The 23,175-nt window shown below is 35.1% G+C and overlaps 1 protein-coding gene across 2 annotated transcripts in view; it reads right to left on the bottom strand.

Annotated features, from left to right (window-relative positions):
• The window catches only part of CNBD1 (cyclic nucleotide binding domain containing 1), a 258,856-nt gene that overhangs the window by 79,526 nt on the left and 156,155 nt on the right, over positions 1–23,175 (bottom strand). For both annotated transcript variants that reach the window (XM_060199270.1, XM_060199274.1), the window contains exons 9-10: positions 16,200–16,306; positions 12,853–13,003 (exon numbers count right to left, since the gene is read on the bottom strand). In XM_060199270.1, coding sequence (XP_060055253.1) covers positions 12,853–13,003; positions 16,200–16,306 — 258 coding nt within the window. The remainder of the gene's footprint in view (positions 1–12,852; positions 13,004–16,199; positions 16,307–23,175) is intronic.

The following is a 23,175-nucleotide window of genomic DNA, read 5'->3' on the forward strand; positions in this document are numbered from 1 at the left end:
ACTACTAAAGTTAAATTGTATTCCCTCCCTCCTACATCCCAAAAATAACTTTGATAGTTTTCACAAGTCTTACAGTTTTCTTGCCTTTTTATGTTACTTTTGTTTGTGTTTTTTTTTTGTTAAGTTTTTTTGTAAGTTTTTTTTTTTTGTATATCAGTTCTTTAGAGTCCACATATGCCTGAAGCCATCCAATAGTTGTCATTCATCTCTTTACTCATTTCACTAAGCATAATCACTTCAGTTCCATTTATTTTCTTCCAAAGGACTAAATAGCATCTTCTTTGATTGCAGAGTAGTATTACATGGAAGATAAATCCTATAGTTTCTTTATGCAGGCATCTGTGGGTTGTCATTTAAGTTGCTTCCACTCTTTAGCCACTGTGAATAATATAGCTATTAATATGCTGCTACATATGTCCCTTTGGGTAAATGACGAGAGTGGTATTGCCAGGAAGTAAGGTAATTCAAATTTCATTTGCTTAAGGACTTTTCATATAGTCTTCCAAAGGGGCTGCACCAGTTTGCATTCCCACCAGCAAAGTCCTTTTTTCTCCATAGCCACTCCAGTACCTATCATTTCCTGGTTTGTTGCTGTAGGTCATTCTCACAGATGTAGATGAAATAACAGTGCAGTTATAATTTGCATTTATCTAAATGAAGCATTTCTTCATTTATCTTTGGGCCATGTGTATCTGTTCTTTGGTATTTGGAAGATTTTAATGAAGACCCTATAGCCAAGACTATTTTATCTATCCAGCTAATCTATCCACTCAGGCGTAGAGGAGTGCTAGTTAAATTTCCTTTAATAGTAATGATAATAATATACGTATATATACATATATATATAATTTTTATTGTCACAAAGTATTGATGGAGGCTGTTGCCTACACATGAATCCACTGCATCTGGTAGCTTCCTCTCTCCCTTCTTACCCTTTTTTATTAGATAGGACAGAGAGAAATGGAGAAGGGGTGAGGAAACAGAGTGGGAGAGATAAAGAGAGATATTTACAGACCTGCTTCACTGCTCACAAACTTTCCCTTCCACACATGGAGAGTGGGAGCTTGAACTTGGCACTTGATAACATGTGCAATCAGCCAGGTGTGCCACCACTCAGCTTCTGCTAGTGAATTTTTCAATCAAACAATTAAAGAAACTCATGAATCCTAATTTGAACTGACAAGAAATGCTGAAAGGATTCATATATGTGGAAACCATTTATACAAAACCTTACCAATATGGGATAAATAATGAACAAGGATAGGTAAAATAAATGAAGTCAAATGAAGATAAATCTTTGAACATGGACCGCAGAACTAAGGTCTCCAAAAGGAAATATATCCAGTTAATTATATCATTTAGTAGAAAGATTTTGTACATGCAATGAAGATTAGTTACAAATTGACATTTGTAATTACCTGAATGAACTTCATCTCATCAAATGACTGCTTTACCTTTCTTTTCTTTCTTTTTTTTTTTTTTTTTTTGCCTCCAGTGTTATCGCTGGGGCTTGGTGCTTGCACTAGGAATTCACTGCTCTTAATTAAGGAGGGGAAGACAGAGTGGGGGAGAGAAGGAGAGACACCTGCAGACCTGCTTCACCACTTGTGAAGTGGCTCCCCTGCAGGTGGGGAACCAGGGGCTCACACCTGGTTCCTTGCCTGTGTCCTTACATTTTGTACTACATGTGCTTAGTCCATCACATAGTTCTTTAAAAAAAGAATTCGGGGAGGGAGGTCAAAGTATGAAAAATTTGATTAAAAAATATATTTCTTACTGGGATAGAAAGTTACGTGTATGAAGTAGCTGCTGACAATAAATAGTAGCCTTCAGCTGATTACAAGAAAACAGAGGCATGTGAGTGAGGAAGTAGCTCATTGTTTTGTGTCCAAGACTGAAATGTATGAGGTCTGATTTGAATATCCAATACTTAATGTGCAAACTGGAACAGTATTGTAGCCTCTTTCTCAAGATACATATTTAAGCAGACAGACAGGCATATATATTAAATAAACACATATACTGAATTCTGCCAACTTGAATGACCTTGGTCATCCAGAATCTAGAGATTAAGAGACCCACTTGATCAAAACTTTACTTTTGGTGATTTAGAATTGTAGGACCCAGTCATCGCTGTTCAGATATCAGACTTACTAATCTGTAAGATACTAAATGAGTGTTATTTGAGCTGTTACAGTTACATTATTTTTTAGGTAGCAAACAAAATACCAATAAAGTAATGCAATGAGTCTACCAAGTTTAAATCAAATTTGGAAACTTTGCTTCTTTATACTAAATCTATTAATATTTAAATTAAAAATATTTGACAAACAGAAAATAGAATTACGGCATTTTTATGATCCAGTAGACAGAATTTTCCAGTGAAGGGGAAAAAAAACCCTGTCCTTGAACAAACTTCTAAGAATGTAGAAAACATAAAATTCCTTTGCTTCATTGGATCAAATTTCTTAAAAATACCAGCTGTTTTCTGTTATTTAGTAACCATGATTATATACATACTTATTTGAATTTTTTATTATATTTATTTATTTTTATTTATTTATTTATTTATTTATTGGATACAGACAGCCAGAAGTTGAGAGGAAGGGGAGATAAAGAAAGAGACAGAGACACTCCTGCAGCCCTGCTTCACCATTTACAAAGCTTTCCTCATGCCTTGGGAATTGGGGGCTTGAACCCTGGTTCTTGTACATTGTAACATGTTCACTCAACTAGATGTGCCATGACCTGGTCCCCCATGATTATATTTAACAGAAACATCAAAATTCCTGGATAATAATAATTTTAAAATGTTTATCAGTAAGAGTATAAAATTGGTGAGTCGTGCGGTAGCGCAGGGGGTTAAGCCATGTGGCGCAAGACGCAAGGACCGGCTTAAGTATCCCGGTTTGAGACCCGACTCCCCACCTGCAGGGGAATTGCTTCACAAACCCTGAAGCAGGTCTGCAGGTGTCTATCTTTCTCTCCTCCTTTCTGTCTTCCCCTCCTCTCTCCATTTCTCTCTGTCGACGACGACATCAATAAGAACAATAAAACAACAAGGGCAAAAAAAGGGAATAAATAAATCTTTTAAAAAATGTATCCTTTCTTAAATTAAGAAAAAAAAGAGAGAGAGAGACATGCTAGGAGTATAGATCGACCTGTCAATGCCCATGTTCAGTGGGGAAGCAATTACAGAAGCCAGACCCTCCACCTTCTGCACCCCATAATGATCCTGGGTTCATACTACCAGAGGGATAAAGAATAGGGAAGCTAACAAGGTAAGGGATTGGATATAGAGTTCTGGGTGTGGGAATTGTGTGGAATTGTACCCCTCTTATCCTATAGTCTTATAAATATTTCCATTTTATAAATTAAAAATTAAAAAATAAAATAAAATATGACGAAGAGTATAAAATTTTATATTCAAGTTTTTAAACTATTCAAGTGAGATTATGCTAAGTGAAATCATTGTTACCAATAGCAAATAATTATCACAAGCAGACATTATTGTTGAGAGACAGGACTTAACATGCAAGCATAAAACCTCTAGCTCAGCAAATGTGTATTTTTTCAAGGGTTAGACTTTTTTTATTTATAAAATGGGAATACTGACAAGACCATAAGATAAGAGAGGTACAATTCCATATAATTCCCACCACCAGAACTCTGTATCCCCTCCCATACCTTGAAAGCTTTCTTTAAAAAAAAACACTTTTATATTATCTTTATTTATTTATAGGATTGAGACATCCAGAAACTGAGAGGTAAGGGGATTACAGAGAAGGAGAGAGACTGAGAGACACCTGCAGCCCTACTTCACCACTCACAAAGCTTCCCCCCTGCAGGTGGGGACAGGGGACTTGAACCTGGGTCTTTGTGCACTGTAAAATGTGAGGTCAGCCAGGTGTGCCACCACCTGGCCCTGAAAGCTTTCCTATTCTTTGTCCCTCTAGAAATATGGACCCAGGACCATTATGGGTACAAAAGGTAGAAGGTCTGGCTTCTGTAATTGCTTCCCTGCTGAACATAGGCATTGGCAAGCCATTCCATACTCCCTACCTGTCTTTCTCTTTACCTAGTATAACAGGGCTCTGGGGATGCAGGGCTCAAGTACACATTGGTGCAAGAATTAGATTAACTAGCAGAATGATAGGTAGGTTTATGTATAGTATACAGAAAGACACTAACAAACTTGAAATAAGGCACATATTGTTTGAATTTCACTACAACTTTTCTTATAATGAGCTAATGTCAACTTTGCCACTCCAATCATTCTAAAATCAGATTTGTCATGAAAAAAATCAATAAATTAAATTTTTGTTTGGTGAAACAACTTATAGTAAGAAACGAATTCAAGCAAAATTACTGACTACAAAATTTAAAAGTACATTAATAAATATATGTTGATATGCACATGTAATCAATTTATATTGTTAAAGTCAACAATAAATCATATTGTAAATTTCTGCATTATTTTGTCGAATAACCTAATCTTCTCAAGTAAGAACTACTTTTACAAGTTGCAAGATATGCAAACTGTCTGAAGATTATATAATTAACAAAACTGTTTTTAATGCATATATAAAATACCAAATGTTGTAAAAATAATTTATCAGAAATAATATAGTTTTGCATAATATATTTTCACATAACTAATAATGCATAAGTTGGAATTATTAGAAAAAATTCTATCTTTAACAGTCATGTCTTATTTTTATGTTGGAAATCTATTTTTATAAAATGTTATCAGAAAAAATACAAAGAAAGAAAAGAAACCATAACTTTTCTGGGACAAATTGTTTAAGAGTTTAAACTATTCTATTAGCATTGTTGTCAGTGAGACACCTTGTTAAAATTTTCCATAACAGAAAACAAAGAACTGTCGGAAAATATTAATAGGTATTTTTTATAAGAATACACCAACTGCTCCTAAAAACTACCTAAATAAAAAATTTGGTTGCCTAGGCTTTTACTTAAGAGACTCATTAGCACAGATAACAGATTTTGGACATTCTTCCTATCTGAAAATAAATGAAAGCTTTAAGATAGTTTATACCAATGTCAACTTGCAATTAGAACTTTTACTCTTGGAAAATAAATTTTATGCCCATAGTTATCTCTTATCTTTTAATATTGCATAATTAGATGATAAAGAATTAATAAAAGTGGGAATTTACTGATGGATAAAAAAGCAATTATTTCTCTACAAAATAGAAAATTTAAGATATCAATTAAAAGATATCAAGTAAAATTAAAATATTTTGTACACATAAACTTAATCTAAATTATGTAATGTCTAAGCTGTACAACTGGAGAAAAGTATATTGGGTTCATAAATATAATAATAAGATAACTATATCTCTAGTAGAATTATATTAGAGTGAATATATATGTATATTTCTTAAACTCGTTTTGCTATAATGTCTAAGAAGCATTCATAGACTGAAAATCAATTATTTCTTATCTTCCAAAAGTTAGCAATTGCACAAATGTTCATCTTTTAAAAAATTATAAAATACTGTAAAAAAATCTATGATTATATGTATATAGCTGTACAATGATACTCCTGACAAAGTAATTGAACATGTATATTTTTTATTTCTTAGATTCTATTCTACTCACCTCAGGAATAGGTAGAGTGAATGAGCAACTCTATGTTTATTAAATATTATTGATAAAATGGGATTATTTAAGATATATTGACTCTTTGAAGTAATTTGCTTAGTAAAAAGTATGTGATTTGTCTAGTTGGGATAATATATGAATTTTAGTTTTCCATCAATGAATCACAGTTCTAAAAAACTATCATATTTCACCATCTGATAAGTAAGAAAATGTAGCAGCACATGTGACTGAGAATGCTGTTGAATACATTGGTTTCACTTACCTCATGCTGGCTTTTTATTGAATAATTTCACATTTACACCAATGCAATATAACACCCGTCAACAAATCTTTATTATAAGGAGAGATATTATGGAATTTGCATGTGTTCACAGTTCTAGTTTAATATTTCATTCATCTTAAACTTGATGTTGCTTTCTAAATATTTTATCTACTTATTTAATGTAAAGAGACAGGGAGATATCAAGAAAGAAAGGGAAGGTAGACAGAGAGAAACCTGTAGCATTTCTTACATCTAATGAAACTATGACCCACATAGTCAACGACTGCCACCTCTCCAGATTCAAAGGAGGTCTCGAAACTTTACATCAGGCTCAACCTGATGCTGTTGACTGGCTACGAAGAAGGGCAAACACTAGAAGAAGAAGAATGAAGCTTTCCTTCTGCAGGTGGGGGTCTAGGACTTGAAGTCAGGTCCTTGTGCATCGTAATATGTGCTCTGTACCATGCACACCACTACCTGGTTCACTGACATATTTTAAAGCATAAAAATTAATGTCCAGTTTTATTGATGTACGCCATTCTTACAAGTATGAGCTAATATCTCTTTATGGTCTTAATTTGTTTTTCTCTATTTATAAGTCATGTGGAACATTTATTCATATGTCTGTGGACCATCTGACTGACTTTTTGAAAGATTTGTCTGTTATACCAACAAAGCAGGAAACAAGTGGTTGTGAGGATATTGAGTCAAACTAACTCTACTATACTTTTGGTAGAAATGCAAGCTGGTTATGTCTCTGTGAAAATCAGTTGGGAGCATACTTAAACAAATAAGAATGGATATACCTTATCACTCCTAGGTTCATGTACAAAAACCATGGAAGCACTAATTTGAAAGGGTATATGCACCCCCAGTATTTATAGCTGCACTATTTACTATAGCCAAAGCCTAAAAAAACAAAGTGCCCAAGGACAAATGGTTACATAGAGAAGTGGTGAGATAAATATCTAATGGAAGACAATCTAAAAGGATGAAATGTTGTCTGCAATAAAATTGAAGGTACAAGAAGTGATTACACTAGTGAAATGAGTAAAGAGGTGAAGGACAAGTATCAAATGAATGTGCTCATATGTAGGCTACAGATGACTAAATTCAATGAACTTGCAAAACATAATAATAATCAGACTATCTCCTGGAGTTTGTGAGAACTCAGATGGTTATAGAGGTGTATGTGGGGGTGGAAGGCGAGGGGGACAAAACTTTGATGAAGGGTTTCATGACTGACATACACTATGTGCCAGAAAAATAATTCTGAAATTTTATAGTCTTGCAAAACACTGCTAAGCAACTAATAAAGTATAAAAATGAGACAATATTCTGTCCTATGTTTTTATCATCAGATGATGAGTGTAATAAAGGGAAAAATGATAAAGTAATCTGAAAATTCAAAGTTAAAGATTGGTAATTTTTATATGTGAAGATCATCTTTTTAGCAAAATTTGATATTAATTTTTCGTTCAAATTATTTGAGTTTTCAAATATATTTTCAACATTTTTGGAATAAGGTAATTAGAATGTAGAAATAAAAATACTGTGAAATATGTCATTTTCTAAAAGGTATGGAAAAAGCAAAATGTAGTCTTAAAAAGCACTAACCAGGAGGATCCAGTGGTAGCGCAGTGGGTTAAGCACACATGCACACATGGCGAGAAGCACAAGGACTGGCATAGAATCCCAGTTTGACCCCAGGCTCCCCACCTCCCACCTGCAGGGGGAGTGCTTCACAAGTGGTGAGGCAGGTCTGCAGGTGTCTATCTTTCTCTCCCCATCTATGTCTTCCCCTCCTCTCTCCATTTCTCTCTGTCCTGTCAAACAACAATGACAATGGTAACCACAAAGATGAAACACCGAGGGCAACAAAGGGGAAAGAAATAGCCTCCAGGAGTAGTGGATTTGTGGTTCAGGCACCAGCCCCAGCAATAACCTTGGAGGCAAAAAAAAAAAAAAAAGTATCCAGTTATCTATAAATAGAACATTAGTTTTAGTTATCTTTTGGTTGCTATTTACTGAATCATTTCAGATTTAAGCCACAGTAATGTAACAGCTGATAACAACTCTTTATAACAAGATTAGCATATTACAGGTTTTGCATGTATAACCAATTAGGTTATACTAACATGGATGTTAGTGTTTTTATATATCACTCTCAAGTGGAAAATACACAATAACATTTAAAATATGAACATCTTACTTATACAAGCACAACAAAATTGTACACCATGATATTAAATAATTTGAATTTTTGGCTGCCATGAGGTAAAAGAGGTTAAATTGTGCTTGAAAGAAGCACTAGAATTGCTTCACCACTTAGGAAGCTTCCCTCACTGCAGGTGGGGACCAGGGGATTGAACACAGGTCCTTGCATATTGTAATATGTGCACTCAACCAGGTGCACATCCACCCAACCCCCCCAAATACATACATACATGAATGCATACATGCATGTAATATATATATGTGTATGTGTGTGTGTGCGTGTGTGTGTGTGTGTAAGTGTGCATCTATACTCATAATTAAATGTTTTGGTCATGGGGAAGAGAGAAGAGAATGAGAAAAGTGTTTCAAAGTTGGCTAAATATCATTTATCAAAATAAAGACTACAAGGAAATGGTCAGTTTAAGTAAAAAAAGAAAAAAATGTCTTGGGGTCAGGCAATGGCACACAGGCTAAATGCACATAGCACTATGCGGAAGGATACTCAAGGACCTAGATTCAAGCTCCTGCTCCCCACCTGCAGCAGGCACGCTTCGCTAGTGGTGAAGCAGGTTTGCAGGTTCTGCATCTGTCTCTCTCCTTCTCTATTTCCCCTTGCCCTCTCAATTTATCTGTCCTACCAAATAAAATATTTTTAAAAGCCTTTTTTAAAAAAAAAAAGAAGCACTAGGTGTGAATTGCTGATCTACATAAAAGTCCACAGTGTATTTGTCCTGCACCAGTTACAATAATTAATATAGAAAATGGAACACCTTATAAAAGTGATACCATTCTGATTTTAGGTAGTGGTGAGTGATTTTTTTTTAAGCAATATATGCCTTGAGAGAGACTTGTTTTTGAAAGTCATAGAAGGAAAGAAAGTGAAAGTTATCTAAAGTCAGTTTCATGGATTCTTTTTTTAATGTTATAAATTAGAGATAGCATTTATTTTCTTTCCTTCTGTGATGTTCAAATACAAACACCCTAAGGGAAAAAATAAAGTAAAACTTGGGTTGGCCTCCGTGTAGTGCACCAAAGTGATGCAGTCTGGGGAATGAGGGTGGGGATGGGAGAGCTTTGGGCTGTGGTACATGATGGTAGAAAAGAAACTAAGTTAGGGATGAGAATATTTTGCAGATATCTATCATTGTGAAATGAGAAATTTTACTCATGTGTCAACAATTGTACTGTAAGCCATTAGTCCTCCCCCCAATAAAATGATATAGTATATCTACTTCTCTTTAATATAATAATATCTAATAACTAGCTCCTAATCATGTATCAACTATTCTTAATTCATACTCAATTTGAGTATCATGTCTCAAGGGTCAAACTAAAAATTACTATTATTATTTAAATCTTATTAGAACTCCAGAATTTCCAATGGTTGCTTAAATTAATACAAGCCATAGATCTTCACGTACTAGACAGTACATTAACATTAGATTACAGATTTCACTTGATCGGTACCACAAACTTAGAAGCAACAATTTATAGATCAGCTTCCACATCAATGGATAACTAATTTTTGACAAGGGGACCCAAAAAATTAAGTGGAGAAAGGTAAATCTCTTCAACAAATAGTACTGTGAAATTACATTGAAACATTCAGAAGAATAAAACTGATTCACTTCATCTCACCATACACAAAAGTAAACTAAGTAGATGAAGGACTTGGATGTTAAACCTGAAGAAATCAAATTTTTAGGGGTAAACGTTGGAAGATTTTTTTCTTATTTTTTTTCTTTTGTCCCCAGGGTTATCAATTATCCATGCCTGCACTATGAATTCACTGCTTCTGCAGCCCATCTGTTTGTTTGTTTGTTTGTTTGTTTGTTTGTTTATGGTAAGGGCAGAGAGAATTTGAAGATGAAAAGGGAGAGAGAAAGATAGACATATGAAGATCTGCTTCACCGCAGGGTGAGGAGGTGGCGCACCTGGTTAAGCACACACATCACAATGCACAAGGACCCAGGTTCAAACCTCCTGGTCCCCACCTGCAGGGGGGAAGCTTCAAGAGTGGTGAAGCAGGTCTACAGGTGTCTCTCTCTTTCTCCCACTGCCCTCTCAATTTCTCTGTATTTATCAAAAAAAAAAAAAATCTGCTTCACTGCTTGTGAAGTGATCCCCTTTCCTTGCAGGTGGGGAGTCAGGGGATCAAACCAGAATTCTTGAATGGGTCCTTGGGCTTCATATTATGTGTGCTTAACTGATGCATAACCACCAGGACCCCCCAGAATTTTTTTTCTGTTTAAGTTTTAAAGAAGTTCTCAATGACTAAAGTCCACTCATAAGGGAAACCAAAAACAAAAATAAACCAGTGAACTACATTAAATTTAGAAGCTTCTGCACTGCAAACAAAACCACCACCCAAACAGAATGGGAGAAGTTTTTTACATGCCATACATCAGGGAAAAAAAAGCTAGTAACTAAAGTATACAAAAAGCTCACCAAACTCAGCAGCAAAAGAACAAACAACTCTTTCCAAAAGTGGGGAGAGTATATGGACAGAATAGCCTCCAAAGGGATCCAAAAGATTAATAGACACAAAATAATGCTTTATTTATATACTTTAACCATACTTGGGAGCTACTCCCTGCTATGAAATAGATTTCTAGTTCTATTCTCAACTCTATCACCATCATCCCAAATAATACTTTTAGCCCACCTGCATGTTAACTGTTGGTCTCAGGCAAAATTAGTAAAGCCATGGGCCCCTTGGAATATATAAAATAGACTTCCTAGATTCCTCCAACATTAAGACCCCAAATCTCATCTGCTTTAATCTTACCTTTAGGTCCCAATGATTAAACCATTTGTTTTGCTTTATATTTTAGTGCTTTTCAACCCAAGTTGTAGATGCTACCATGACATCAACCTGACTTTCCTGGGTAGATGACCACATCAGTGTGTCCTGAAACCCCACCTCCCCAGAGCTCTACCCCACTAGGGAAAGATAGAAACAGGTTGGGGGTATGGACTGACCTGTCAACACCCATGTCCAGAGGAGAAGCAATTACAGAAGCTAGACCGTCCACCCTCTGCACCCCATAAAGATATTTGGTCTATACACCCAGAAAGATAAAAAAATAGGGAGACTTCTAATGGAGAGGATGGGATATGGAACTCTGGTGTTGGGAATTGTATGGAATCATACTCCTCTTATCCCACTATCTTGTCAATCATTGAGTCACTAATAAAAAATATCATATAGGAAAAAATAAATTTAAAAAGACAAATGTTGGGAAGGTTTCTGGGATAAAGGATCCCTCCTATACTTCTAGTGAGAATGTGATTTGGTCCACCTCTACGGACAGCAGTCTGTAGAACTCTCAACAGGTTAGAAATAGACTTTCCCTATGACCAGGCAATTTCTCTCGTGTGTATATATCCTAAGAAAACAAACACATCCATCTAAAGAGATTTAATGTACATCTATATCCATAGTAGCATAATTTGTAATAGCCCAAACTTGAAAGCAACCTAGATGTCTATCAACACATGAGTAGTTAAGAAGTTGTGATATATATACACAACAGAATAGTACTCAACTATTAAAAATAATAAATTCACCTTCTTCACCTCATGTTCAACTGAGCTTGAAGGAATTATGTTAAGTGAGATAAGCCAGAAAGGTGACTATGGTATAATCTCAGTCATGGATATGATTTAAGAAATAAGAACAGAAAAGTGAAACATAGTCTGTTTGGTATGTTGCCCCAAAGCAAAGGGCTCTGGGAAAGAAGAAGAGGAACAGAAATAGGAGGGGGATGCTATTAAGACTTGGGGATGTTAGAAGAGGACCCAAGTTGGGGAAGTGATTGTCTTGCAGATACTTAGCATGGGGTGATGAGAAATTGTACCCATCTGCCAACCACTATACTGTAAGCCATTGATCTCCTAATAAAAGAAAATTATAGATCAAAAGCCAAGAGGCACAAAGGTATTTTCAGAAAGTTGTAAGTATTATTGTTAATGTTATCTTGGAAATTATCAGAACTATTTCATTTCTTAAGGTTAAAATCATGAGATTTGCTTAAATGATCTCTTTCCATTTTGTGAGAGGTCAAAACATTGTCCAACTTTATGATGACCATATATTTTTCATTTTTTTGTTTTATTTAGTGCATTAAAAACATATATTTGCAGGGCATCGGGCGGTAACTTAGCGATTTGAGCACACATGGCTCAAAGCTCAAGGAATGGCATAAGGATTCCAGTTCAAGTCCCCAGCTCCCTACCTGCATGGGCAGTCACTTAACAAGCAGTGAAGCAGGTTTGCAGGTGTCTATCTTCCTCTCCCCCTCTCCGTCTCCCCTTCTCTCTAGATTTCTCTCTGTACTATCAACCAACATCATCATCAATGACAAAAATAACAATAAGGACAACATGGGCTGAACAACAAGGCCAACAAAATGGGGAAAAAAATGGCTTCCAGGAGCAGTGAATTCTTAGTGCAGGTACTGAGCCCCAGCAATAACCCTGGAGGGAAAAAAAAAAAAAAAAGAAAGAAACATACTTGCAAAGCATGCATTCTGCCACTGAGCCATTTCCCTAGTCTGTGCTAAATGCATTCTAAAAATAGCAAATTATATCAGATAGAATGTGAAGTTATGAAAGTATTTTGTTTCTGTACATAACCTCTTTATACCCATGCTTACTTAAGTGTCACAATGTTTTTGAAAACTGTATACTCTTTTTTTATAAATTTATCAAGTAGTTAAAATAAAACACAACTACATATTTACTATTTAAGTCTTTCTCTTCTATGATTGCCATTTCAACATCATTTCCAGCAATGATTGTGCATGTTAATGGAACTTGAAGAAGAATACTTATCTCACCAAATGACTCATTTTCCTTAAGGTCACCCATATATACAGATTTTTGAATTTTTTTCTGTAAGAGATAAAAAAATAGTGTTTAATTAAGCCGGTTATATATAATAATTGTCACTATCAAAAGCTCATTATTTTGTTTTTGCCTCCAGGGTTATCGCTGGGGTTCTGTGCTGGCACTACTATGAATCCACTGCTTCTGGTTTTCATTTTTCCCATTTTTTAATGGATAAGACAGAGAGAAATTGAGATGAAAGGGGGAGATAGGAAGGGAAGGAAAAAAGGGAGACACCTGAAGACATGCTTAGCAGCTTATGAAGTGCCTCCCCCTCAGGTGGGGAGCCTGGGGCTTGAACCCGGGTCCTTGCTTGATCTTAGTACTATGTGCACTTAACAGGTGTACCACAGCCCAAACCCCACAAACATTCATTGTTTGTAATATAAATCATTTGGATGTGTGGCAGTTCCAATGAACTAACAATTTAATTCAATCCCCCCAAATTTACTTACAAATGTATTAAATTATACTAAAACAATCAACAGTACGTTGATAGCCAGCTCCAGAAAGTCTCAGATAAAAGAAAACATTGCTCTAAGAAAGAAAGGAAGGTGATAAGAAAGGAAAGAAGGACTGTCCTTTAATTATGGGCAAATTAGGCATGTTAATTTACCAAGGTGTTTAGGCATTTTACAATATCCTATAAGTCTTGTCACATAAGAATACCTCAGAGTAGTATTTTTTTATCTTTTATTTCTTATCTCTGTCCCTGTTCAGAGCACACATGTTTAATTAGCAAAGAATAAAGAAAATAAGCATATTACCAGGGGATAGGAAGATAGCTCACTGGGAAGATGTCTGCTCCGGTATGCTTGCAACCTAGGTTCCAACCTAGGTACTAAAGTATGCATGAGTTTCTGAGCAACAAGATCTATTTTTTTTAATAGCAAAATAAACTAAGCAGGAGTTATTGGTGAGGGTAGGAGATGGGGAGTTGGGCGGTAGCGTGGTGGGTTAAGCGCATGTGGTGCAAAGCGCAAGGACTGGCATAAGGATCTCCGTTCAAGATCCTGGCTCCCCACCTGCAGGGGAGTTGCTTCACAGGCAGTGAAGCAGGTCTTCAGGTGTCTATCTTTCTCTCCACTTCTCTGTCTTCCACTCCTCTCTCCATTTCTCTCTGTCCTGTCCAACAACGATGACATCAATAACAACAACAATAATAACTTCAACAAGGGCAACAAAAGGGAATAAAAAAAAAACATTAATTTAAAAAAAAAAGGGGTAGGAGATGATGGTGGCCCAGAGGAGGTGAGAACTCTTAAAAAGTATTCTGAGGCCAAATGCCAATATCTAACTTAAGATGTCACTTATAAATGCTGATTGTCACACTGAATAAATCTACCACCTCGTGATTTTATTATGTTTATTTACTGAATTTAACTCCATGAAAAAGGCATAATCAATTATTTATAATTATTTATAATTCTCTATTATCCTGCACTCGTTAGATTTTTTTTTCTATTCTATAAATTCATAAAACTGTAATCATATAGGACCAGAACTGAAATGGCATAAGTTCAGGAAATTAGCTCTTTGATAGAGTGGATGTCTTGTCCTGGATATTATCTTCAATATAAAACAATCAATCAAACTAGAAACACCAAAATTTTAACCAAAAAAATTGAATTATTTAAAATATACTTTAAAGAGCTTGATAATTTGTAGCCAATCCAGTGCATTTAAGATTCATGTTGGTTTGTATTATCCCATTATATGACTACATCATAATGTTTCCACCTATTCAACTATTCTTTTTTTTGTTTACTTTTTAAATATTTATTGGATATAGGCAGCCCAAAATCAAGTGGTGAGGGAGAAGTGGAGAGAGAGAGAGAGAAAGAGAGAGAGACATTCCTGCAGACTTGCTTCACCACACGCAAAGCTTCCCCCTTGAAGGTGGGGTCTGTGGATTCAAACCCGGATTCTTGCACATTACAACATGTGCATTCATAGGTGTACCACCACTTTGCCTTGGAAGTACTGCTCCTAGCTCTTGATTTATAAAGATTTCTTTATAGACAAATGTTTTCATTTGTCTTGAGCAAATATGCAGTATGGAATTATCAGGTCAAATGGCAAGCACATTTAAAATAAATTAATATGTTTATAGTGGTACTTTGTTTTTTTTAAGTATTATTTTTTTATTAATTAATTAATTTATTTAAGAAAGGAGACATTAACAAAATCATAGGATGGCAGGGTTACAACCCCACAGGTACTTTGTTTTAATTGGCATTTTTTCATGAATAAGATGTCAGAAATAATTTTGTGTATTTACTGTTTAATACATATGTTATAACTCAATGCATTTTACAGCTTATTTTACACATCTGTATCTTATAGCACAATAAAAAGAAAATTTGAAGTGATTAAAATTGAATGAAATTTTCACAAAGAAACGCAAATAAATGTCCAATATGCACATCAAAAAATGGCCACATCCTGCATTTGAGATTAAATGATAATATAATACATAATTTTGAAATGTATTGCATTTGTATATATACCACAATTTTCTTAGCTACTTACTCATCTGTTGTTGGACACTTAGGTTGCTTCCCAGTTTAGACTACAAATTATGCTTCCAAGTTTAGACTACAAATTATGTTGCTGTGAACATAAGTGTACACAGATTTCATTGGACTGCTGTGCTTGTTTCTTTAGGATATAGTCCCAGAGAGGGAATTGACAGATCATAGGGTAAGTCTATTTCTACAACCGTTAACAATAATGGAAGTCACATTCTTCATCTGATCTTAGAAGGAGCTTGAAGGAATCATGGTAAGTGAGATAAGCCAGGAGTAGGGTGAATATGGAATGATCTCACTCATGGACAGAACTTAAGAAATAAGACTATAAAGGGGGTAACAAAGTAAAACTTGGGACTGCTTTGGAGGATGTATTGCACCAAGCAAAGGACTCTGGAAAACAAGAACATAAAGGACAATACAAAGTAAAACTTGAAATGTTTTTGGTGTATGTACTGCATCAAAGCAAAGGACTCTGGGAAAGGAGAGCAGGGAAAGGGCTATGGAGAGTTTGAGGTCCTGGAACATGATTATGGTAAAGTACCTAAGACGGGGGCTGAGAGTGTTTTTGAAGACATCTATAATAATGAGATGAGCAACTGTACCCTCCATGTTTCTTCAGCTTTACTGTAAACCACTAACTCCCCAATAAAAATAAACAAAAAACTTACTATTTTTGATTGTGCTTTCACAAGTCCTATGATATTTCTATAAACCTTACAATATCCAGACTTAATAAAAGCCACAAAAGAAATTATATTTCCGCTTTCCACTATCACTGAAAATAAAAGAAAAATATATTATTTCAGACATTCTTCTAAAGAAAAAATTCTCTATAAAAATTTAAGTAAATAATCTAATAACTTTGTGATTATTTGCTTTTAAATCATTATTATCAATTATTATTTGCCACCAGTATTTTTGCAGGGTTCCATGCCAGCATGATTCTTCTGTGCCTGGAGATTCTCTTGTTTAAATACAAAAAAATCAAAAAGTTGACCTTGGAATGGGGCCAGTGGTATTGTGCCCCTGGCACTAGATTAAAAAAACAAAAATTGGAAGTCGGGCAGTAGCTCAGGGTGTTAAAGTGCAAGTGGTGCAAAACGCCAAGGACAGGCTTAAGGATCCCAGTTTGAGCCCCTGGCTCCCCACCTGCAGGGGAGTTGCTTCACAAGCGGTGAAGCGGGTCTGCAGGTGTCTATCTTACTCTCCCCCTGTCTTTCCCTGCTCTCTCCATTTCTCTCTGTCTTAGCCAACAACTACGACATCAATAACAACAATAACTACAACAATAAAACAACAGGGGCAACAAATGGGAATAAATAAATAAATAAATAAATATAAAAAGTAAAAATCACCAATATATGATTTATGTAAAATTTTAAATTATTACAATAATTTGATCTAAATAAGAGCTGGGGAGACAATTTGGTGGTAGAATGTCTGTTTTTCAGATGTGAATGCCATGGATGAATCTACGGAACCACATAAGAACAGAAAAGACAGTGATGGAAAAAAATTCAAAACTTGGTGCATGATACAATATTATTTTGATTTTCCTCTCTATCTCAGCTTTACATAAAAATGAATTTAAATAGTTGGACCAGAGAGGTACTCTGAAATGCATTTCTGAAATGCTGAATTTGATTTCTAGTACCATGATAAAAATAATACCAAACGTATAATAAGCATTGTATTAATTATTTCATATTAATATTTGTTCATTATTGGAATATTATTTCAGAAAACCCAACTAAAGCAGTGATATTCTAAACATAACGAATATATATATATATATTCCTATAAGTTTTATAAACCTACAAAATAATAGTTTCAATTACTCAGTATCATTTGGTTTACAATGCAGGAGAATATATAACACTATGATAAAAATGACTATATATTAAAATAATACAAAAGTAACAGAATAAAACAGATCTTTAAAATTATAACTTTGAAAGAACAAGGCAAAAATATTAGCAACACAGCTAATAACAATACTAAAATACACTGGGAAAATATTTTAAAATAAATTGTTTCAATTATTTTACAGATATTCATATGAGAATCTTATATACATTTTTCATATATTAAGTTACTCATGACCAAAGAATATGAGCTCAGATCTACAGGGATGCAGAAGTCACATAGGCTTCTAAGCTGAATATGGGCCTAATATCACATCAAATCGATGGGGTTTACAGTCAACAATTTTTATAGACCTTTCCCATATTAGGGAGCTACTCTCTTCCCTGATCCAGTTTTCTGGTCCTTTTTGCAGCCATGACATCTTCTCCCCAGACAATAATTTGGATCCACCTGCATATCAGATTTCAGGCTCAGGGAAAGAAAAAAACTAGTATAATCACAGGTCCTATGGAATAGAACTAAAATATGCCTACTAGCTATTTACAAAATGGAGGAGCCCCCAACTCTTCATCTGCACTATTTCAGCCCTTAGGTTCATGATTAGTCAACAACTTGTTTGGCTTTATATGTTAACTCTCTTTTCAGCCACCATGTTCCAGACACTACTTGATGCCAAACAGACTTCCCAGGACAGAGAACTCCACCAATGTGTCCTAGAGCCCCGCTTTCCCAGAGCCTGGCCCCACTAGGGAAAGAGAGAGACAGGCTGGGAGTATGGATTGACCTGTCAACACCCATATTCAGAGGGAAAGCACTTACAGAAGCCAGACCTTCTACCTTCTGCACCCCATAATGACCCTGGGTCCATACTACCAGAGAGATAAAGAATAGGAAAGCTATCAGGGGAGGGGATGAGATGCGGAGTTCTGATGGTGCAAAATGTGTAGAGCTGTACCCCTCTTATCCTATGGTTTTGTCAGTGTTTTCTTTTCATAAATAAAATGATTAAAAAAAGAAAAAGATCATTCTACTGACCAACAATCATATATTTTACTTAAATAAAAGCTTATAGTAATACCTCAGTTGTTTTTTATACTCTTATAATCAAATAATATTATAAACTCATAACATATCAAAGTATATCAAAGTGTGCACAATTATGCATTTTGACTAGGGTGAATTATCTCAATAGATATTTACTTTATTTCAAATTATAATTTATTTCCACCAGGGTTACCTTTGGGGCTCAGTGGATATTGCATGATTCATTGCTCTCAGTCACTTGTTTTTCTTTCTTTTCTTTTCTTTTTTTTTTAGATAGAGTCAGAGAAATATTGATAGGATGGAGAGATAGAAACTTGCAGCACTGTTCCATGGCTCTGGGAAAGTGAACCTAGGTCCTTCCACATGGTAACGTGTACTATACCGAGTTCACTAGTGACTGATCCCAGGTCCTTAACCCAGGCCAGTGCTCCTTTACCAATCTTTTACTCATCAGTACTGTTCTGGTTCTGTTAGTCATTCAGTAAAATATAAAAGAAAGAAACCATCAAAATAAAGTTCCAGCCTTTTATACTGTTTCATAAATAAAAAGTATGTCCTTAAGCATATATTAAAGAAACCCATTACACTTAAATTTTAGAGCTGCACTACTGTAAAAAAAATTTTTAATTAAGCTCTTTATTGATCATAAAGAAGCATATGAAATATATAAGAAAGCATAAAGAAGGGAGTCGGGCTGTAGCGCAGCGGGTTAAGCGCAGGTGGCAAAGCATAAGGACCGGCATAAGGATCCGGGTTCGAACCCGGCTCCCCACCTGCAGGAGAGTCACTTCACAGGCGGTGAAGCAGGTCTGCAGGTGTCTGTCTTTCTCTCCTCCTCTCTGTCTTCCCCTCCTCTCTCTGTTTCTCTCTGTCCTATCCAACAACGACGACAACAACAATAATAAATACAATAAAACAACAAGGGCAACAAAAGGGAATAAATAAATAAAATAAAATATTTAAAAAAAGAAAGCATAAAGAAGCATATGAAAAAAATATATGATAAAGGCATGGGACACTTTTCTTGATATTGCAGGCGAGTAAGCAATGAAGAAGTCAAAATAGTAGACTGAGATCATCACATTCCTTGAAGGTGGGCATGTTATTAGCTTTCAAATTTCTTATTATTGTATAATAATCATAGAAAAGTTATATTAATGTAAATAGAGTAAATTCTTACCAAAGAAAGTAGTGTGAAGTTACAAAAAAAATCTGAAACTTAAATTCTAGATATTGCTTTTAAGTATTATTGAAAAGAAAATAAATCAAGTATGTTAGCGGTAAATACAATATAAATACCGGCATTTCTATTTTTCACATTATCTGAATATCTGCCTATTTTTTTCCATTAATGACAGTTTGGGACAGTTAAATAAATATTCATTTTATACATTCATATTTATATTTCTATTCATTTGGTATACAAAGTTTATTGTAATTTCACTGATACAAACTCAGAAATGTCAAAATTTAAAGAGATAAAATCAATTATATGACTATTTCTTTAAGAGAATACAAAAGGCTGGACATATGTAGCAGACACATAGTCAGAAAAGACTAAAGTAAAAAAAAAACATGAAAAAAATAAGTTATTTTAAAGCATTGATAAGTACTTTGGAAAAACCAAAAGTGATAAGAGAGTACCTTATACTTACAGTAAATACAATGTGAGAAAGTCTATCAGTATCACTCAGTGCAGGAAATAATAGATTAATATACAGAAATGATAGAAACAGTGAGAGTTTCCTAAAACAGTAACATCTGAAAAGGCTTTATTTGACATAATACCAACTGAACAAATCCAAATTACAAACTTTTACACATTTGCTAAATCAGGCTCCCTTGACATAAATAGTAAAAGTAAGAAGACCTAAGAAATTAAGCAAGGGGGAGTCGGGTGTTAGCACTGTGGGTTAAGCGCACATGGTGTGAAGCGCAAGCAAGAGCATAAGGATCCTGATTTGAGCCCTGGCTCCCCACCGGCAGGAGAGTCCTTCACAGGTGATGAAGCAGGTCTGCAGGTGTCTATCTTTCTCTCCCCTCTCTGCCTCCCCATCCTCTCTCCATTTTTCTCTGTCCTACCCAAAAATGATGACATCATCAACAACAATAATAACTACAACAAAAATAAAAAAAGATTTAAAAAAAAGAAATTAAGCAAGGATAGGACAGAGAAATAGCTTACGAGGGAGGGTGCCTGCATTGTCATGTACACAGTGCTCAGGTTTGAACTTTGGTCCATATGGTTGGTGCTTATAGCACTGGGAGAAACTCAAGTATTATGGAAAAGTAGAATCACACATGCACAAGCCTACAAACACACACACACACACACACACACACACGAGAGAGAGAGAGAGAGAGAGAGAGAGAGAGTGTGTTTTAATGAATGGAAAAGGAAATAGAACCAGAAATAAGCATTAGTTATTTTATAGATTTCTAAGGACAAATCCTAAAATTAATCAAGCTTTTGAGTAATTAACTAAATTTATCTGAAAATACATCCAATTCCCCAAATAAGATCAAAACAAACATGATTAAGCTTTCAAAAGTATACTACTTTTCATTTTAAGCCTAGATAAGAAAAATATGAGTTCCATTTTTCTATATCTTCTATATCAAAATGTTTTGAGGAAAGTCACAAGACATTATATCAAGTACTTCTCTTTGATATATCAAGTGTGTCACTACACAAAAGAAAATTAGATTATTTTGACAGCATTTATTCTTCACATAGGTATATTTATTTATAAGAACCATGAAATTTCAGTGCTGAAAGGGACTTTGAAGATCATCTAGTAGACTTATAGTACTTCCCTAAGGAAGATAATGTTTTTAAATTATTTTTTAAAATGGATTTGTGTTTGAGAATCAGTTAGAAATAATGTTACTTTTAGTTTACTCAATATAACCACAATTAAGCAATGAAATAGATACTATCCACAATTATATGTTGACTTTTACTCCAGATAACTTGAAATTAGCATTTGTCTAGGAAACCATGCATCAAGTTAATAAATTCTTAACTCTTATGTTTTCATTTATGTAATATTCTTGAATTAACAAAACTAAATAAATAGAATATATTAGATGCCAGGGATTAGGGATGATGTGTGAAGGGTGAATATGAGTCTAGAAGGGTAACAGGAGGAAAAGTTGGTTCTCTTGTTTGCTTATTTTGTTTTGTTTTCATCGATTTTTTTTTAGATCTAAATATCCTTTATTTGAGTTGGTTATTTTGTTACAGATTTATCTCTTTGTCTGCATATTCCCAGTGATATAACAATGGCAGTTAAAGAAGTTCAATCTCATGTACTTGAGTTTGGGGAAGGAAGGCAGAAAGGCAGTTGTGGGGCAGAAGAGACTTTTAGGTCCTGGTACAAAATGATGGAACTGTTTTATTATTATTATTATTAACTAGGATTGTCATCCTGGCTTGATGCCTTTTCTAGGACTCCATAACTCCTGGTAAGTTTTTTTTTTTCATTTTTCTTTTGATAGAGGAGAGAGGGGAAAGGGCCAGAGATGAGAGATAGCTATAGACACTGTTCCACCACTTGTAAACCTGCCCCTTGCAGGTGGTGATGACCAGGAACCTGAACCTGAAAGTCTATTCATGGATAACAAGTGCTCTCTACTAGATGTGCCAACACCCAACCAGAGGAGGAAAATTTTTAATTATGTATCAGTTCTGTATCTCAACCACAATGGTGGTTACAGACCTATATGTAGTAAGATGACACAGAGCCACTCTCATTTTATATCAGTCTACTCTCACTTTACAACTTTACATCAGTATCAGATCCCTGGTTTTAAGCTTTTTTTTCCATCAAGGAAGTTAAAGCTATGAGGAAAGTTGAGTGAAGGGTACATATTTTCTCTCTGTGCTGTTTTTGTAACATCCCATTCATCTGCAAGTATTGAAGTCTAAAAAGAATATTTGGACTCTAAGCGATCTCATTAGTAGTATTAAAAGGACCAGTGTATTCAACTATGAGTTCTAGGCATAGCCTACTTGAAAAAAAAAGATGATATTAAAGGTAAACAAATGATAATATTAAAGGTAAATAAAAGATGATATTAAAGGTAAAACAAATAGGATCGGAAGTCGGGTTGTAGCACAGCGCAGGCGGCACAAAGTGCAAGGACCTGTGTAACAATCCCTGTTGGAGCCCCCGGCTTCCCACCTGCAAGGGGGTCGCTTCACAAATGGTGAAGCAGGTCTGCAGGTGTCTTTCTCTCCCCCGCTCTGTCTTCCCCTCCTCTCTCCATTTCTCTCTTTCCTATCCAACAATGACGACATCAAGAATAACTACAATGGCAACAAAAGGGAATAAACACATAAATATGGAAAAAATAGGATCTAATTATGTGAAGATAAAGAAGCTCTTTCCCTCCTTGAAAGTCTCAACAACCATGTGCTCAAGAGTGCCCATGATGCTCCCAAACAGCAATATCTGAATAGTGGGCAGAACTGTGACATACTTGGAGAACCCCTGACCTGGATATCAAGCAACCTAGTTTAGTTCATTATGTGAACACTTTAGGACAGACACCTTCAGCTCTCCCCTCCAGAGGTATATGGAGACTACAGAGTTCCAAGGCCCCAAGCTACCTTTATCCTTGTCTGCTTCCCCAAATGTCACTGTAGCAGTATCTGAGAGTGCCCTTGATTGTTGGCTTTTCTAAGGAAGTCCTGTCCTATTTTATATAAAGAAAACTAGCCAGTAGCCT

Source organism: Erinaceus europaeus, chromosome 1 (genome assembly GCF_950295315.1).
Source record: "Erinaceus europaeus chromosome 1, mEriEur2.1, whole genome shotgun sequence".
Lineage (NCBI taxonomy): Eukaryota > Metazoa > Chordata > Mammalia > Eulipotyphla > Erinaceidae > Erinaceus > Erinaceus europaeus.